At 33.9% G+C, this 20,159-nt stretch overlaps 2 protein-coding genes across 2 annotated transcripts; both read left to right on the forward strand.

Moving 5' to 3' along the window:
• LOC108662761 (probable leucine-rich repeat receptor-like protein kinase At5g63930) lies at positions 309–10,936 on the forward strand. The gene is made up of 4 exons (XM_018124305.1): positions 309–968; positions 1,119–1,262; positions 10,134–10,205; positions 10,818–10,936. The coding sequence occupies exons 1-4, from the start codon at positions 353–355 to the stop codon at positions 10,934–10,936; spliced, it is 951 nt and encodes a 316-aa protein (XP_017979794.1). The 5' UTR covers positions 309–352.
• On the forward strand, positions 15,111–16,632 carry LOC18594306 (receptor-like protein 12). Its single transcript, XM_018124306.1, has 2 exons — positions 15,111–16,251; positions 16,360–16,632. The coding sequence occupies exon 1, from the start codon at positions 15,111–15,113 to the stop codon at positions 16,236–16,238; it is 1,128 nt and encodes a 375-aa protein (XP_017979795.1). The 3' UTR covers positions 16,239–16,251; positions 16,360–16,632.

The raw sequence follows: 20,159 nt of genomic DNA on the forward strand, positions 1-20,159 counted from the left end.
TGGACCAGTTTTTGCAATTGCAGGAGCATTTTACAGATTTCTTGTTCAATATGTATTTGGTGTCCATAGCGTGTGGGGACCGACGCTTCATTAACAATCAAACATTTGCTTTTCCTACCTGAAAACGATCATTTGTCCATTTTGCTTTTCTTTGATTTGCAGGGCCTTTTCACAATGCAAAAATCTGTAAAACTAGTCAACCGCATGGCGTCGCAAAGAATGCTTCAAGCCTTCAACCAAGTTCGAAACGTGCGTGTGCTAGTATTTAAAGAATGAGAGCATTGACCAACACAATGATGCAACAAACTCTGGTGTTTCTTTTTAAATTTGTCTCAACCACAAACACAACTATATGGAAAATACTGGCTTCCTCCTCCCTCTTGTGGTGTTACTCAACTTTGTGGCTGCTTTCTCAGCAGAATCACCCAATATCACCACTGACCAATTGGCTCTTCTTGCACTGAAAGCCCATGTCACTCATGACCCTCAAAACATATTGGCAACCAACTGGTCGACTACTACTTCCGTTTGCAATTGGATTGGTGTCACTTGCAGGTCCGATCATCAAAGAATCGTCACTCTTAATCTTTCTGATATGGGTCTTATGGGCACCATCCCACCTCACTTGGGAAATCTCTCTTTTCTTATTCAGCTTAACATCCGAAACAACAATTTTCAAGGCTCGTTACCCATGGAGTTGGCAAATTTGTCTTCCTTGCAATATATAAACTTCGGTAACAACAACTTCGTTGGGGAAATCCCATCATGGTTTGATTCCTTCACTCAACTTCAGAGATTGTCTCTGTACAGTAACAACTTCTCTGGTATTATCCCACCTTCTTTGGGTTCTTTGTCAAAGCTTAAGGAGTTGTTCCTATATGACAATGATTTGAAAGGGCAGATTCCTGTAACAATCGGAAATCTTTCTAAGTTGAAATTGTTGGACTTGGGACAGAATCAGCTTTCAGGTTGCATATATTTTTTCGATCTTCAATATATCTTTATTGTGAATATTGGTTTCAACACTAATAATCTCATTGGAGGTCAACTTCCATTGGCTTTATTTGATCACCTTCCTAAATTACAATTTCTAATGTCGGAATGGAACAATGTTTCAGGTAAAATTCCAACCAGTTTATTCAAGTGCCAAGAGTTAGAAGATTTAATTTTATCTAACAATGCCTTGGAGGGAAGTGTGCCTCAAGAAATCGGAAATTTGACTAAAGTAAACAACTTGTTCTTCAGTTCAAACAACTTAACAGGTATGCTTACCATGGACATTCTTTTAGATAAATTAAAATAATTAAGTGGTAATTTATTTTTATTTGTGAGTTTATATTTATGATTTCAGTTTAATTACACAAGTAAATAAAAATCTTATGAATGATATATAAAAATTGACAATACGACGAAACGGGCCCAAACACTAGTAAGATTTAAAATTCACAAAATTATTCGATAAAGAAAGTCTTGAAACGAATATAAGTGTTCTAGACTTAGCAGGTTTCTAATGGTGTGGGATACTTTTGACTATGGAGAAATGAATTCCAATTTCTTAGCTCCTGCCCTTCGTACTGTCTTTAACATTAGAAAAAATATGACTTCCACTAGCTTAGAGCTTGTTTTTCTTGGCAAGTTACACAAGTGTAAAAACTGGAACGAAGCAAGCATTCATGACAAGTTTATTAGACTTTTGTTTTTTGGCTAATAGAGAAGTATGTCCATACCCATATATGAAGTAAAGCTCTGTTTTTAAGAATAAGATCAGTAATACCCACACCACTGCAATTCCTTGGTTTACAAATTCTCTCCCAATTAATAAGATGTAATTTCCTTTTCTCGTTTGACTCACCCTATAAAACCACCTCTGAATTTTGTCTAACTCATTTCAAACCAAGATTGGCATTTGGAACAAAGACATTTAGTCAACATGGAGACCAGATGGAGCAACTCTGATTAAAGTAGTACGACCACCAATAGAGAGTAGCTTCGATTTCCAGCTTGCTAACTTGGCTTCAAAACACTCCAACAACAGACACCAAAAATTAACTGAATGAGCCCTAGAACCCAATAGGAGGCCCAAGCACGTAGTTGGCCAAAGCACGTAGTTGGCCCAAGAATTTAGAGTACTCTAATCCACGCCCATTCCATAAGGAATGCTTTTCTGAAAATTGATTTCCGGCCCTGCCACAGCTTCAAAACATCTTAACCACCTTTCGATATTAGTAAGATCCTTGAAATCAGGTTTACAGAAAACAAGTGTGTCATCAACATATTGTAGATGTGTAACTAAGAAACCATTTCTCCCAAAAACAGCACCTCTGAACAGTCTAAGGTCAGCCGCCTTACACATTAAAAACCCAAAAGCCTCAACCACTAAATTAAAGAGAAAAAGAGAAAGTGGGCAGCCTGTCTCAATTCTCTGTACATCTTGAATTGGCGAGTAGGAATGCCATTAACAAGAATCGAGACAACAACAGAAGAAATGTAAAAACTGATATCCAATTCCTCCATCTATCACCAAATTATGTTTTCTTCATAACAAGATCCATAAACCTCCAATTACCACTGTTGAAAAGTCTTTTCAAAATCAACTTTAAATATTAAATCACGATTACCATATTTTCACATATTACCCACAACTTCATTTGTGATCAAGGAGCAATCAGGAATCTATCTACCCTTTATGAATGTAAATTGGTTATGACCAACCACCTCCTTAACCACCGTCCTCATATAATTAGCCAAAACCTTTGCCATAATCTTGTACAAACTACTAACCAAACTAATCAGATAAAAGTCTTTCAGTCTTTCAAAATTACATACCTTGGAAATGAGAACAACGAAGGAAGCATTAATCTTCTGATCCATAAACCCTGTAACAAAAAAGTTACCTAGAAGCTACATCACACCGTCTTTAATCCATCTCCTTTACTTCTTGAACAAGTTCGAATTATTACTATCACAACTCTCAATCGCTTCCTAAACCTCCCCCGTGGAAAAAGGTTTTTCCAACTGATTTGCTGAATTTTTGGACAAAGTCTTAAAGCTGCAGTTCAACTCCTTGAGTTTAGCAACCTTTTTCCCACTATAAAGATTTTCATAAAAATTCGCAACCTCTTCTTTAATCATACCAAGGTTGTCCACTAACCTTCCCTGGATTATTAAACGATTAATAGAGTTAACCCTTCTCCTTCAATAAGCAACTGCATGAAAAATTTAGTATTGTGATCTCCTTCCAAGAGCCACCTAATTCGTGATTTCTGCTACCACGATCTTTCTTCAGCCTTATAAAGCTCCGACAGTGTAGATTTCATCATTAGTAATTCATTCCTTATTTCAATATTCTCACCCCCATCTTGAGTAGCCATTGTTTTCTCATGAATGGACAATCCAAGCTTCTCGATCTCTTCAGGTTGTTATGCCATTCCTTTATTTTAGGCTTCATGGCTCTCAATCTGTGCCAAATTCCGCTATTGCTCGACTCCCCTGAATCACTATTCTACTAAGCAAACTCAAGTATTTTTTGGAACTCTCCATTATCCAACAAGTGGTTAAATATTTTGAATGGTTTCAGACCCCAATCAAGCACCTCTCCACTAGATCACATCGGATTGCGATTTGATAAAGATCTTGGAAGGCATTTTTGATTCATGTTATCTTGCCAATCAAAGAAAATAGGATCCACCAGAAATCTGTCAATTCAGCTGAATTATGAACTCCCTCTAATTCTTCCCCGAGTGAATTTGTCCCCCTACCAAAGGCATATTGATCATTTGAATGGCGTCAATTAAGAAAACAAAGTCCACAGAGCTCCTACCATCATCCAAACCACTACTACGCTCCCTACTGTTCATAACCGCATTGAAGTCACCTCCAATGCACCACTTAAAACTTAGATCCCTTAAATTATCAATCAAATCAAGCCGTAGCTCACTTCTGGCCCCAACCTCATTTGGAACATAAATGTTGCCCAAACCACATTTTCGATCCCCTTTTCTGATACGATCCACTAACAGGATGTAATGCCTTTCCACTATACTTGAATCTAACTCAAAAAAGCTTTTCTCCAACCACCTCTGATTGTTCGAATTTACAGTCTTGACCCCCCACTAAGAACTTGATATATCTACTAAACTTTCTACTCAACTTCGACTCTTGTTAAAAAACAACATCCGGTTTTGTCCTACTAATGAGTCTTCTAACTGGCCGCTTCTTCTCTCCTCTGCCTAAACCTGTTACGTCCCAAGTGACAAAAATCTTAATCACAATAGAACACACAAAACTCACAAGAACTTAATGTGCTGCTTTCGCCCTATTTTCTTCCTCCAATCTCAAAAACTCACAGACCACTTCACCTCTATTGGTTTCAAAAACAAATCCCAATCGAGATGACACATTCCAGGTTGTTTCAGGTTCTTGAATAGTAATCATGTTTCTTCTTAATATGTCGCTGTCGGAAAGGGAGTCATATGAATTCCTACCTGACAGAATATCCCTGAGATTTCTTCTGATTTTCCTTCTCTACCTTACACCAGATCCTATGCAAACACTGAGCCCTGTATTTTTTCTATAGCCAGACGAAGGAGGCTTAAAGTTTTTACCCAACCTTTCTGCAACAGGAGACATAAATAAACCAAATCCACCAACATCCATTAATCGTTCTTCTTGTTCAGTCAATAGAACATCCACCAAATCAGCTTCTTGGAAGGACCCTTCAACTGAAGCTAATGCCTCATTATCAATATTTCTCGTATCATTTGAACCCACTAACATATCAAGAACCTCAGTTGACTCCTCGACCGTCTCCTTATTAGAGTGCTCAGTACTCAATAATCTGGACTCCTCACCCGAGTTATTAATCTCAATGTCTTCTGATTCATCAAGCCTTAGACAACTTTCTGGATTCCGCACCTTTAACGTTCTTCATCTTTGTACAGTAATCACTTTTCTGGTGTTATCCTGTCTTCCTTGTGCTCTTTGTCAAACACTGAGATGTTGATGGTAATGATATGAAAGGGTAGATTCCTATAGCAATCAGAAATCTTTCTAAGTTAAAATTATTTCATTTGGGAGATAATCTGCTTTCAGGTTGCATATCTTTCTCCATAATCAATATTTCTTTATTGCAAACATTGATTTCAACACTAATAATCTCATTGCAGATCAGATTCCATAAGCTATATTTGATCAGCTTTCTCTAGGTTTAATTAAGATCCAACCATCTTTCTGGTAGAATTTCAACCAATTTATTCAAAGGTCAAGAGTTAGAAATCAATGCCTTGGAGGGAAATATGTCTCAAGTGATAGTGGAATGATTTTTAAGAACAAATGGCTGCTATAAAATAACTCTGTTATACAACAACAAAACAGAGATGAACAGAGGATGCAAAGCTCACACACATCTTCATTAAAGAAAGCTGATAAATATTACATATAGCATAGAACTTAAAAAATAACCACCTGCTGAAACGTGGTTTACAAATATCAGTTAATAAACTAAACATAAAACATCCATTATCCCATAACTTAGTTACGGTTTAGAGAAAGACACAACAGACACAATAACTGTATATATCTAAACTGAAAAAACATGTCACTTGGTCAAGCATTATCTTCAACACCCTTCCTTAATGCTTGCATCTTTAACCATCAGCATTCCTCGGTTGAGTTCAAACTTTGCTCTGTGAAGTGCCTTGGTCATGATATCTGCAACTTGATCAGCCGAGCAGCAATATTGAACCAGAATTTCACCTTTTTTTTGTGCGTCTCTCAAGGCATGATATTTCACGTGAATGTGTTTTGTTCTTCCGTGAAAAACAGGATTTTGAGAGATGGATATTGCTGACTGATTGTCCACGAACAGCTTGGTTGGTTTAGTCTGAGGTATGCCAAGATCAATCAGCACCTTTCTTAACCAAAGAGCTTGATTTGCAGCATTAGCAGCTGCCACATACTCAGCTTCAGCTGAGGATTGGGCTACAGATTCTTGCTTGTGTGAACTCCATGAGAAAACACCATTACCAAGAGTGAATATGTACCCAGAAGTACTCTTAGCATCATCAATACAGCCTCCCCAATCGCTATCTGAGAATGCTACAAGATCAACAACATCAGATCGTGTAAGCTTGACACCATAACTTGAAGTGCCCTTTAGATACCTCAGTAATTTTTTTGCAGCAGTGAAGTGTGACTTGCATGGCTGCTGCATAAACCTTGACAAATAACTAACCGAGAACATGATCTCAGGTCTAGTTGAGCATATATATAAAAGACAGCCAATAAGACTTCTATATTCACCAGGATTACTGAGTTTATCACCTGCATCAGTAGGTAATTTTTCATTGGCGACAAGAGGAGTAGCTATGGCCTTGCAGTTGTTCATTTTGAATCTTTTCAGGACATCAAGAATATATTTCTGCTGTGTTAAGTGAATACCATTCCTGGTCTGTGATACTTCAAGTCCCAAAAAATACCTCATCAACCCCAAATCAGACATATCAAAATCTTTCTGCAAATCTGCTTTGAATTTTTCAACTTCATGACAATAAGCACCAGTTATCAGAATATTATCTACATATAATGATACAATTAAAGAGACACCATTACCTCCTTTTAAGACATACAAAGTTGCATCATTCAAGCTTTTCTGAAATCCTTGACTTTGCAGATAAGAGTCAATTCTAGCATTCCAGGTACGTGGTGCTTGCTTTAAGCCATATAAGGCTTTATGAAGCCTATACACTTTGTCATTTCCAGCTTCAGCTTCAAACCCCTCAGGTTGTTCAACATAAATCTCCTCTGTTAGTCTACCATTTAAGAAGGCAGACTTAATATCAAGATGGAATATTTTCCAGCCAAATGCTGCAGAAAGTGCTATGAGTAGCCTGATTGTATCTAACCTTGCCACGGGAGCAAAAGTGTCAAAATAATCCACCCCTGGCAATTGAGAAAACCCTTTAGCAACTAGCCTTGCTTTATACTTATTCAAGGACCCATCAGAATTTAATTTTTTCTTGAAGACCCATTTGACTCCTATCACTTGTCTGTGTTTCGGTCTATCTACAAGTGTCCACGTCTTGTTCTTCTCAATCATAGTAATCTCTTCCTTCATAGCAGCTTTCCATTCATCATAGAGTACAGCTTCATTAAAAGAGTCAGGTTCGGAGATAGCAACTTGACAACTATCATAAATATCTTGAATAGGACGTGTACCTCTCACTGGTGCTTCATCAATAATCTGGTCAAGATCAAGTTCACTTGGAACAGCAGTTTGGTCACCAGATTTTTTTTTGTTGCGGTTCTTCCCAATCCCACTTGTGATCTTCATCAAAAATAACATCTCTGCTTATGGAAATCTTACCAGAATCGATCAGATAAACTCTGTAGGCTTTTGACTCCAAGCTATAGCCAACAAATATTCCTTTTTGTGCTTTAGGCTGCAATTTATTTCTCAGTTCTGCAGGAACATGCACATAACACAAACATCCAAAAATACGTAAATGACTTACTGATGGCCTGTTCTCGAACCAAGCTTCATGTGGAGTCACATCTTTCAAGGCTTTTGTAGGAAGAAGATTTAGTAGATATACAGCAGTGTTGGCTGCTTCTGCCCAGAAGTTCTTGGCTAATCCCTTCTCCATCAACAAGCACCTGGTCATCTCCATTATGGTTCGGTTTTTTCTCTCACTAACTCTATTTTGCTGAGGAGAGTATGGAGCAGTGAGCTGATGTTGAATGCCTTCCTTTTCAAGATATTTAGAAAATGCCCAAGACTTGTATTCTCCACCATTGTCTGATCTGAGAATTTTAATTCTTCTTCCTGATTCTTTTTCAACTCTTGCCTTGAATTTTAGAAAACAGTCAAACACTTCTGATTTATTTTTTAGGAAGAAAATCCAACACATTCTGGTAACATCATCAATAAAAATTAAGAAGAATTTACTTCCATTGAGTGATAATTCACTCATAGGTCCTGCAATGTCAGTATGAACCAGATCTAGCTTCTCAATGGCTCTGCTCGAACAAGTTGTTGGAAAGGGTTTTTTAGTTGACTTTCCAAATTGACAAATGCCACACAATTTATTTGATTCAGTCAAAGATGGTAAATTTTCCATTAAACTCAACTTGCTAGCATGAATCAATGAAGAGAAATTGCAGTGTCCCAAACGTTTATGCCACAGAGAGGTAGAATTCAAACCATTCTCAGATGCTTGACAGCACACATCATTCCAATTCAAAGGAAAACACCTTTTTTTCATAAGAACAGTCATAACAAACTCTCCTTTGGGATCAACTATAGTGCAGGATTTGTCTTTAAATAATAAGATATAACCATCATCAACCATTTGCCCAACGCTAAGCAAATTTTGGGAAATTTCAGGCACAAGTAGAACTCCAGAAACAAACTTGTTACCTGATGTAGTTTGAATTCCCACAGTACCTTTCCCTTTTGCACGAAGAAAATCTCCATTGCCTATTTCAACATTTGATCTATGTTGATGATCAAGTTCAGTGAAGAGTTCTGCATTTGGAGTCATATGGCTTGAACATCCACTGTCCAACAACCACTGGCTTGGATCAGCAACCTTGGTCTTGCTCAATGCCATAAACAATTGTTCTTCTGCCACCTCAGCCTTATCAATTTTCTGGGGTGAATTATCTCGCTTTTCTGATTTGTTTTTACAAACCTTCTCAATATGACCATACTGATTGCAAGCATGACATCTCACACTCGGTCTGAACCAACAGTATGCCTCTGTATGGTTTCTTTTTTTACAATGTGGACATATTGGAAATTTGCTCCTTTTGTTGGGTGTTTTGTTGTGATGAGTGCCTCCTTTTTCTTTTGACTGGTTGTGTCCCTTCTTTCCAGTATCTGCAATTATTTTTTCCTTGAACTTAGCCACCAAAGCATGCTCAGTGTTATCATCCAAACGTATTGCCCTCCTATGTTCTGAAGCTTGGAGAGCATTTACAAGTTCTGTAAGGGAAAGTTTGGACAAATCCTTAGACTCTTCCAAGGAAGGAATCTTTGATTCAAAGCGTTCAGGGATGCTAACCAAAACTTTTTCAACCACCCGTTTATCAGGCATGGTTTCACCCAGTAACCTCAATTGATTCACCACCTTCATTACCCTATCAAAATAATCTTTGACAGAGTCAGCATCTTTCATCCTTAAAACCTCAAATTCTCTTAGTAAATTGAGAACTTGCATCTGCCTGGTACGATCAGACCCTTGAAACTCTTCCTCCAACTTGCTCCATGCTTCTTTTGCCGTGTCACAGGCCATGATCTTGGTAAACACCACTTCTGTTACAGCAGAATGCAGATATGACAAAGCTCTGTAATGTTTTGCCACCTCTTCATCATGCTATTTGATTTGAGCCAATGTAGCATTTTCTCTTAACTGTGGAGGTAAAGTACCATTTTGAATAACATCCCACAAATTATTAGCCCTCAAATAAGCCTTCATTTTGATGGCCCAAATGGGATAATTACTCCCATCAAATATAGAAGGTGCCTGATGAGAAAAAAGAAGAACTTGTAGCCATTTTAATGGTGTTAGGCAACAAGTAAAAAAAAAAAAATTTATGAGTTTGCAGGATGTTTTAAACAAGGTTTATAAGTGATGAAGCCTTATCGTGATCCCTTAAGGTCTTAATAGAGCTCTGATACCATGATAGTGGAATGATTTTTAAGAACAAATGGCTGCTATAAAATAACTCTGTTATACAACAATAAAACAGAGATGAACAGAGGATGCAAAGCTCACACACATCTTCATTAAAGAAAGCTGATAAATATTACATATAGCATAGAACTTAAAAGATAGCCACTTGCTGAAACGTGGTTTACAAATATCAGTTAATAAACTAAACATAAAACATCCATTATCCCATAACTTAGTTACGGTTTAGAGAAAGACACAGCAGACACAATAACTGTATATATCTAAACTGAAAAAACATGTCGCTTGGTCAAGCATTATCTTCAACATTAAGAAATGGAGAATTTGAGCCGTTTTGTTTTTGGAAAAATAAAGATAAATAAAATAGATGCCTAGTGCTCAAAGAAGAAAAGGCTAGGTAAAATTTTAACTTTGTTTGAGGGATTGAATTTTATGTTTCAGGTGAAATTCCATCAACTGTTGGAAACCTGACTTCTATTAAGCACCTTGATTTTTGGCATAACCACTTGACAGGTACAATATCATCTTTCTTCTCCTTTTCAACTGTAATATGCATATCAATTTGCAATCCTTTTTAAGTATTTGAGATGAAAATTTTAATTGTTAAAAGAATTAATTAGTGCAATGCTTTGACACATAATTGAAGAAAAACGTTTTCCACTTTAAGATTTTTTATTAATTGATTTTTAATACCACAATGTAAAAGAAAAATGAAAATCTATATCTACTACAGAAAAATTAAAAATTTTAGATATTTATAAAAATGAGAAAGAACCTAAATTTAAAACATTTAAAAATGTAAATGTGAAGAGTAATTGATAAAGAACTATATTTTCATGATATTTTTTAAAAAAATTGACATTAAAAATCATAATACATCAATTTTATAAAAAAATTAAAATTTTAATATTTCAATATTTTTTTTTGTCAATTTTTCTGAAAGTTAAATAATGACAAATAATTCGTGACAAATTAAGGGAGTAATCTTTTTTCCATAGTTTGTGCTTGCATATTATTAAGTTCCATTAAATTTTCTGATTCAACTTATGATTTGTAATATATGGATAGTGACGTGTTAAGATTATAGTTTGGATCTATCCATGGTCATAATTTTGGGTTTTTCAGGTTATGGATGTTTGTCTTTTGTTAATATTGAAGTGGGAACACTACTCTATTCCATTGGATTTGCTTCTTTTGGCCTCTACAATATTTCTTCATTCCACTATTCTGAGAAAAAATTATAGAAGAAAAATAGAAAGAAAGAAATTAGAAGTTATAGAATTTTTTTAATTATAGAATTTATAGTATCTGGCTAAAACTTATATGTATAAGAAAGAAGCCAAAGAACATAAAAATCATGTTCTTTTTTTTTTTTGCTTCTATACTTTCATAATATGCGTGTCTTGAATTGCTGTTTGAATTCCTTTGGTTATATTATTGCTATTACTTTTATTTTTCTTTATTATTTCTCTCTCTTTGTTACGTTAATAGATTGTTGCCAATCATGCCTAAATAAAAAAAATTGATGATGACTCCATTACAAGTTGAGTGTTTAGGTTTTCGGACCCACATGTTATGACAATATTAATAATTTTTTTCTACTTTTTTGTTTGTCAATATATTTTTGAGTTATACAAGTAGAGGTAGTCCTCTACATATCTTAAGATTCAAATATAAAAGTTTTAAGTTTTAATGATTGTGTCGGTTAACGAATACTGGCATAATGTGGGATTCCTATAACTTAGCTATTTGATGTAAAAACGAATCACCATCATTTTTTTTATTTAGGTGCAATTGATCACCTAGTTGAATCTATTTTTTCTAATGAAGTCTTAGGCTTAACTTAGGTTCATTAAAAAGTATAGATTTCAGTTTATGAAACAAACTAGGCTCAAAAGTATTACATATGAGGAAGGTATTAGCACCTTCACAACATCCATTTAATTGGTAGCTAATTAATCATAGGTTGTCTTTTTAGCCTGGTTAATTCAACATTTAATTTTTTTCACCTATTTTGTTATATTTATTGTCTTTGTTAATTTATTTTATTTTATCATTTTGTAAATAAATAAAACTCTTTGGTATTTGAATTTTCCTTGAAGACCACAACACTTAGACAAAATCCAAGAAATATTTCTCACCTAGAAATTTCAAGAAGTTATCACTTATAACCTTCTCGAAAATTCTATCATTGGAGAATTTTTATTTATTTGTGTTTCTATTAAATTGACACACACATGAATGTTATGGCTCTATTCCTAATTTACAAAACATTTTGTTTATTAATATTTCATATTTGTAATAACTATTTAAAAAATGAACCTTTTTTGTAAAATTAATGCATGAAATTACCCTCCAACACATATGGCAAGATCCCATAATTATTTTTACTTTGAAAAATTTAAAGAAGTTACCACTTATAACCTTCCTTAAAAATTTCATTTAAAATAATTTTCCTCAAATAATTATAAATTTTTTCTATTTATTAAAATTTATTTTAGTATTTCATCAGATTCTATTTCATGATTTATTGTTTTTATTTTTGTGATAATTATATACAAATAAATCTTTTCTGTAAAAATAATTTATGACTATACTTATGGTAAGATCCCATAATTATTTTAACTCTAAAAAACTTTTATAAAAAGTTACCACTTGTAACCCTCCTAAAAAATTTCATTTAAAAGATTTATCCTTAAATAGTCATCGCTCTTGATTTTTGTAACATGGGTCTTATAGGCACTATCCCACCTCACTTAGAAAATCTAACTTTTCTTGCTCAACATAACATCCGATTTAATAATTTTCATAACTCATTGCCCGTTGAGTTGACTCGTTTGTCTTGGTTGAAATATATAAACTTTGGTAACAACAGTTTTGGTGGGGAAAATCCCATCACTGTTTGATTCCTTTACTGAACTTCAGAGCTTGTTTCTATACGGTAACAACATCTATGATGTTATCTAGTCTTCTTCGGGTTCTTAATTTGTCAAATTTTGAGGATTTGCTCCTATATGACAATGATTTAAAAGTGCAGATTCCTATGGCAATTAGAAATGTTTCTGAATTGAAATGGTTGTATTTGGGAGATAATTTGTTTTCAGGTTGCATATCTTTCTCCATCATCAATATTTTTTTATAGCAAATATTGATTTCAACACTAATAATCTCATTGTAGGTCATCTTTCATCGACTATGTTTGATCACCTTCCTAAATTGCAACGTTTGGATTTTCATAACAACAATCTATCGGGTAGAATTCCAACCAATATATTCAAGTGCCAAGAGTTAGAATTTTTAGCTTTAGGTTGGAATGACTTGGAGGGAAGTTTGCCTCAAGAAATTGAGAATTTGACTAAATTAATCCACTTGCATCTTGACATGAACAACCTAACAGGTACGCTTATTATGGGCCTTCTTTTTAGACAAATTGAAATGATTAGCTGTCATTTTTTTTATATATGAGTTCAAATTTTGGATTTCAAGTTTTACTTTGGTTGAACTTGAAAACTTAAATTAAAAGTAAAAAATATAAATTTCAAATTTAGTATAAATATGGCTGATAGAATTCGTGAAAAGCTGACTTTCTTAATTATTGTAGAATTTATCAGATTTAGACAATTTGATATCCAATTACTTATACCCTCCAAAATACTTGTATCAATGTTTTTTTTGAAAAGCCTAAGTATTTTTATTAAGAACCGCAGCCATTGTGCCATCTAAAGTCTCTAGCCAAGGGGGCTTGGAGACTTCTGATGGCATATGGACCCTGGCTACTCGGTATGGAACACTGTACAATTGCATCAGCGTGCCACTTACAAAAGAACTGCAACACCACTTAAACCTCATTGTTACAAAAATTCCTTCCTTATTAGACTTTGTTAATCCACTGCCTTTACATTTCTAACCTCAGTCACTTAACTTGGAATGGCTCGCAAAACTGTACACAAACCATTCCCTAAAGCATTTTCCAGGACAATGAAGATCACACGAAAATATTACACAATCAAAAGGCATGAATATGAGAACTCAACTGTTCTCATTATCCCTTTCTCTCATAATATGCAAGATATTTCTTCCAGCATCATCCAAAACCTTATGTCGAGCCTTCCATCAGGGATCCATCGCACCACTCCCTTAGATGCTATCAGCCTCCTTCTCTAAAAACAGTCCCATCTTCCTCTCACCACATTTCCCCTCTTCCACAATTTTTGCTTCAAACCCTTTGCTCTTCATGGCATCTTAAGCCCTTCCCTCCTTGCCTTAAGAGTTGTTCCTCCCCCTGTTTATTTCTCTACAGCTAAGTTTTTTCATATTATCGACAGTTTAATTGGTTTTTGAGTACCGAAATGTAAAAGAAAATTGAAAAATCAATATCAAGAATTGCAGATGTTCAAATATAAAAAATTAAGAACCAAAATTAGATTAGTTAAAAATGGAAATGTTGACACCCCAGTTTTGCAGAGAGGGAGTATTACATTCATCAGGTTTCATTTTATTGATATTTTTGTTGTTTACATTTTGTTTTTAATTTTTTAATATTTGAAAATTTATTATAAAAGAAAAGTAGGTAAAAAATAATATCATAATTAATTTAAAATATATATAATGAAAAATTAGTACTAATTATAATATAATTAATCTATATAAAAATAGAACCACCCGTTTTGTCATCTTAAAAAATTAAATATATTGTGCATAATCTTTTTTTAAAAAATAAAAGTTGAATAGAATAGTAACTTAGTGCTCAGGAAAGAAAAAAAGGCTTTATTTGTAGTAAAATTTTAAGGGGAGAATTTCATTTTCAGGTGTAATTCCATCAACTATTAGAGGCTTGACTTCTCTTGAAGCCCTTCACATACAGTCTAACCATTTGACAGGTATCATCTGTCTTCTCCTTTTTATCCTATTTCTGCACATATATATATATATATATATATGCAATCCTTTTTTAAGTATTTGAAATATTTTCATTCTTGGTGACAAAGTAGATAAGGATGCAATAAAAAGATTATTATAATTATATATCAACGATTAAACAAAAGAAAAAAAAAACAATGACACATCAGAGAGTGTATCATTTTCTTTAACTCTATGTGCGCATCAGAAATCATTTAGTTAGAGCAAATTATTTGTCTCTATGTAGAATTGTACTCGTTTCATTAGAATGTTCTTATTCAACTTATGATTGGGGAGTGATGTTAAAGTAAGTTCCAATTGTGCAAAAGGAAGTGTCATTTTTTGTATTTTTATAAAACGACTTCTTCCTCTCTTAACCTTTGTTCATATTTTCTTCAAGGACCGCTTCCAACTCTACCACCTTCATTAATTTGGTTCCGCGCATCAAAGAATCAGTTAGTTGGAGAATTCCCTTCCTCAATATGCAATTTGAGCTCCCTTCAATTTCTCGACTTAGCTATGAATAATTTGGGTGGAATTATTCCAGAGTGTTTTGGAAATATAACTTCCTCTCTTTTACAGATGAATCTATTTATGAATAACTTTCATGGTAAATTATCAAGAACTTTGTTTCCTGAAAGTTGTTCGTTGATAAGTTTTCGCATCAACAACAACCAGCTTGAAGGGCCAATACCACAATCCTTGGTTAACTGCAAGGACTTGGAACTTCTAGATTTGGGGAACAACAACTTAAGTGACACCTTTCCTAGTTGGTTAGGTAAATTGAATCTACAAGTTCTTGGCTTAAGATTCAATAGATTCCATGGTCACATTGTCAATTCTGAAGTTGCATCTTCCTTCTCTCATTTGCGGATCATTGATCTCTCTCACAACGACTTCAGCGGTTGCTTGCCACCAAAACTTTTAGAAAGTTTGAATGCTATAAGCAATGGGTATGAAAAGAAAGGTGAAGTAGAGTTCATGAGAACTGGTAGCACTTACGGTTTCTCTGTGTATTATGATGAATCTTTCTATATTACAATAAAAGGGTTGGAGATGGGGTACACGAGAATTTTAATCTCTTTGATGGTTGTCGACTTCTCAAATAATCAATTCACTGGACATATTCCTGAAATAATTGGAAAACTTCAATCACTTATAGTCCTCAACCTTTCTCACAATAGTTTCACAGGTCCTATCCCGTCATCCTTAGGTAATTTGTCTAAGGTTGAATCATTAGATCTCTCATCAAACAAGCTTGACGGACGAATTCCGGCTCAGTTAAATAATCTTGGATTCTTAGCGGTATTAAACCTTTCTTGGAATAATTTCATTGGATCCATTCCTAGAGGCAGACAATTTGATACTTTCACAAATGATAGCTACATTGGGAACTTGGGTTTATGTGGATTCCCATTATCAAAAAGCTGTGGAAACGATCAGGGTTTGGAACCACCTCCAACAATATTTGATGATGATGAAGATACAACAAAAGAATTGAACTGGAGATTTTCTATATTGATGGGGTATGGATCTGGGCTAGTATTCGGATTGAGTATGGGATACATCGTGTTCACAACTGGAAAACCGTCGTGGTTCATTAAGATGACCAAAAGAGTTCAGCAAAAATATGTTAGAAGGACATAATTAATGCTCTCAGGTGAGTTTTAGTACTTCTAAAAGTATAACAGTATTTAATTACCATTAACATTTTTCTTTTTATCAAGATGTAAGGTTTAGCTTTGACAAGGTTTAAAAAATTTCCCAGGTTGGATGTGTTCCAGTTAAGGACAATACTCCCAAGGGAAGCCGAATCATCCAATAAGACATTGGCAAAAATAGGATTTTGACAAGGAGATTTTTCAAGCCTTGTGTGGTATGGGTTCTACCATTTTATATATTGTCGTGAACTTTCTTTTGTATATATTCTCACAGCTTTTGTTCGACCCTTGAGATGATTTCCTTTTCTTTTTTCAGATTATTAGATTGTTAGTCAATAATTTCAGTTGTATTATTCTTATCCTATTTATTTTATAGATGATTTTCATGTGACCTTTTTGAGATTATGGTATGTATTTTCAACATGATATATATCTTCAACTATCTTAAGTATGAGTCCATGCATTCTCTCTCTCTGGTTATTGCTTTGTGTGTACATCTTCAACTTTTCTTAAGCGCAATATATCTTCAATGTTAATACTTCAACTCTCTTGATGCTCAATGTAGAAGGAAAAAAAAAAAGTTTTGATAGTTAAGGAGCACTGTTGTCCTTCAAATTGGATAGATTTCTCAAATTGGTTTTGCATATCTCTTCCTTCAAGAAAGCAATCTTTTGCAGTCAAATTTATGCACATATTTCACTGAATTAATTAAAGCCTTGGAATCGATTGAGAAGCTGTTCCAAATATCCTAGGTTTTTTCTAGAGAAATATAAGTTTCAGCACAACTTCCTAAGCATATTTTTCTCTTTTTCAAGTGAGTATTTTTATTGCTCTAACACGACCAACCTCATGCATAGTATTAAGATTTTCATCCCAGAGATTACAGATTTTTTTCCCTTTTTTTCTTAGCTCAAATTTTGAATTATTTTTCTTTTTTTTTCTTATGTCATCTTTTGATCGTAAAGATGGATTTAATTATTCAAGATTGATGACAATTATTTTTCTTTTTTTTCCTTTTTTTTTTCATACCTCAAATTTTGGAATTATTTTTCTTTTCTTTTTTTTACCTTAACTCATCTTTTGATCCTAAAAATGGATTTAATTATTCAAGATTGATGACATCTGCAAGCTTGCTCAAAAGTTCTATCTTGATGAGCTTACTCATCAAGAAAAATTGCATATGCAGCATGAATTATGGTATTTTGAACTTGATATTAAGAGAGATCCATATTTGCAAAGTGTTTCAACTCTCTCAAAGCTATGTCAGTTAATGTTAAAAGCAGAAAAATCAGTTGTATATCTTCTCTTGTATCGTTTAATTGTATATGAAATATGAATTGGAGCATTTTGAACTTGATATTAGGCAAGATCCATGTTGGCAAAGTGTTTCAACTCCCTTAGAGCTATGCCAGTTAATGTCAAAGACAGAAAAATCAATTGTATATCCATTCTTATATTATTTAGTTTGACTTATTTTAACTCTTCTAGTTTCTATAACAACTACAGAACATGCATTTTTAGTTAGAAAAATTATAAAGACGAAGTTGCATAATAAGATAGAAAATGATTTTGTTGCTAATTATTCACTTATTTTTTATATTTAGAAAGAGATTGTCAACACCATTTGTCGTGACGTGCAGGTTCGAGAATCCGACCACTAGACATGGAGCACTAGGAGTCGCCACCAATCTTTTTTATCTAGGTGTGATTGGCCCCTTATTGACTCTACTTTAATCGACAAGGTCCTAAATTGACTTTAGGTCCGTCAAAAGAATGATAAATTAGTTTACGGGCTTTAGAGTGGGTTCAAGAGTATGGTTACTCATAGGGAAGGATTAGCACCCCTGTGACACCCGTTCCATAAACGGTACCATTTAATTATATATTATCCTATGATAACCTAAACTGTTGATTTTATTAGCAAATTAAAACAGTTTATTCGATTTTATCGGTGTGACGTGCACATGATGCAATTATGAAATACATGGCATAAAATCTGAATAATGACAAGCGAAAACTTTTTATTGAGGAAGTTTCTCAAATTTGTTCATCATACTAATGGGATCCGAGGATATTCTCTCACTTAAGGAAGTACTTGGGAAACTTGTCTTCGCCAATTTAACAAGTAAATCCCATCATCAGGGTAGTCGTTTGCACGTAAAAATAATATTTTTCGTGAATGCAATCATTAACACGAGTGAAAGACTTATATGAAGGACATTCTCTGAGCCCTCCTATTGTACTGGTGAGACTCGAAAGTATCATTTTACCTAAAGAATTTTTTGAAAGAACTCGCATTCGCAAGCTCTCTTGTAATGTCCCATTATTGGGGTTTTGACTCGTACACACAATATGTCTACATGACATGACATTTAAACGATGCAATAATGGTGCGTGACGTGCTACAAATTCCAATGTCCATTATTAATCACTATCACTACAATTTTATCATTTTTAAAATTTACTTTTTATTGCTTTTTTTTAACTTTAATATATTTTATGCTTTAGTTGCTCTCTTTCCCATATATCTTTTAGAAAGCAAAATTATTCACTTACTTATTTTATTACTTTTCTTCCTATATGTGTTTTACATAGCTAAAGATTTTATTATTTTTTTGTATCTACCCTTTAAATTTTCCTTGTTTATCATTGCAAAACTCTATATTGTCTTATGTATTTTATCTATTATTTTTGTGCTTATTATGATTATCAATATTATCATTTTTTATATTTATTTTTATAATTTTTTTTACACTTATTTAAGATTATAAATATTGAAACTCGAAATTAAAACCCTCCGATTATACTGGTGGAGTTTTAATCAAAATCCTTCACCAAGGAAAATTAATTCGGGATTGAGACTTCTCGCATCCCAAACGAATGCCCATCATCATGTCAATTCAAAATAACCAAAAGAAATTTTTATCATATTTCTTCTTTATATATATATATATATATATAGCTAAATATTTTATTATTACCTTTTTCATGTCTGTTTATGTATATTTTATATAACTAAATATTTCATCTTTTCTTTTGCTTTTTACATCTATCTAAGTACATTTAAGTCATTATTTTCATCCTAATCATTCTAACGAAATAGAATAGACTTAAAATAAAATAAGATAAGCGTTCCAAGAAATTCACCTTTAATGGACTAGGCAAGAGTCCATTATTTTTTGTCATTGTTGGGCTTTCACAAATTTAGGCCTTATCCACTTTTCTTTTTCCCTTTCTGTTGGTCCCATTTTATTTTCTTCTTTTCTCTTTTCTTTCAGTGGGCTTTTTCTATGGGCTATCCCATTGCTTTCCTCGACTTCTTTTTTTTGGATTTTCTTTCTATTTGGGCTTTATACTTTAGATGGCCCACTTTCCCTTTTTTTTCTTTCTTTTCTCTTTTTTGGTGCCCTAGTCGCCTCCATTTTTTCTTTTCTCTTTTTTCCTTTGTTTTTTCTTTTTTCTTTTCTTTGTTTTCATTCTCGCTTCTTTCTCTCTCTTTCCCACTCCTTTTTTCTTTTACTCTCACTTTCCCTAAATGACATCGTTTTGGTGCCCTTTCTAACCCAACCCTAACTATTTAAACTTTTTTTTCGATCTCCACCGTCATTTCTTTCACCCCTTTTATCTCTATAACCACCATTCTTTCTTTCTCTTTTTGAAAGAAATCCGGCCACCACAAATACCGATCGGTATTAGTGACCACTGTCGGCCACCACTGTCATCGCAAGCCTCCGTTTGCTGGCACAAAAAAATCCTCAAAATTTCACTAAAGGTTCCTTTCAATCTCCTCTACCCTTTAATCGGATTACTTTTTCCCAAAAACCTCTCATTTCTCCTAGATCTAAGAAAAATGAGACTTAAAAAACTACTATTTTTTGGGTTATGGTTATGAGGTTGCTAGAAGCTA

This window comes from Theobroma cacao, chromosome 7 (assembly GCF_000208745.1).
Source record: "Theobroma cacao cultivar B97-61/B2 chromosome 7, Criollo_cocoa_genome_V2, whole genome shotgun sequence".
NCBI classification, from domain to species: Eukaryota; Viridiplantae; Streptophyta; class Magnoliopsida; order Malvales; family Malvaceae; genus Theobroma; species Theobroma cacao.

What these genes read in the sequence shown, in the direction of transcription:
- LOC108662761 (XM_018124305.1), top strand. Translation starts at nt 353, where the DNA reads ATGGAAAATACTGGCTTCCTCCTCCCTCTTGTGGTGTTACTCAACTTT. An exon ending in CAGTTCAAACAACTTAACAG is followed by an intron (nt 1,263 to 10,133) that starts GTATGCTTACCA and finishes TTTATGTTTCAG; the next exon opens with GTGAAATTCCATCAACTGTT. An exon ending in TTGGCATAACCACTTGACAG is followed by an intron (nt 10,206 to 10,817) that starts GTACAATATCAT and finishes TGGGTTTTTCAG; the next exon opens with GTTATGGATGTTTGTCTTTT.
- LOC18594306 (XM_018124306.1), top strand. Translation starts at nt 15,111, where the DNA reads ATGAATAATTTGGGTGGAATTATTCCAGAGTGTTTTGGAAATATAACT.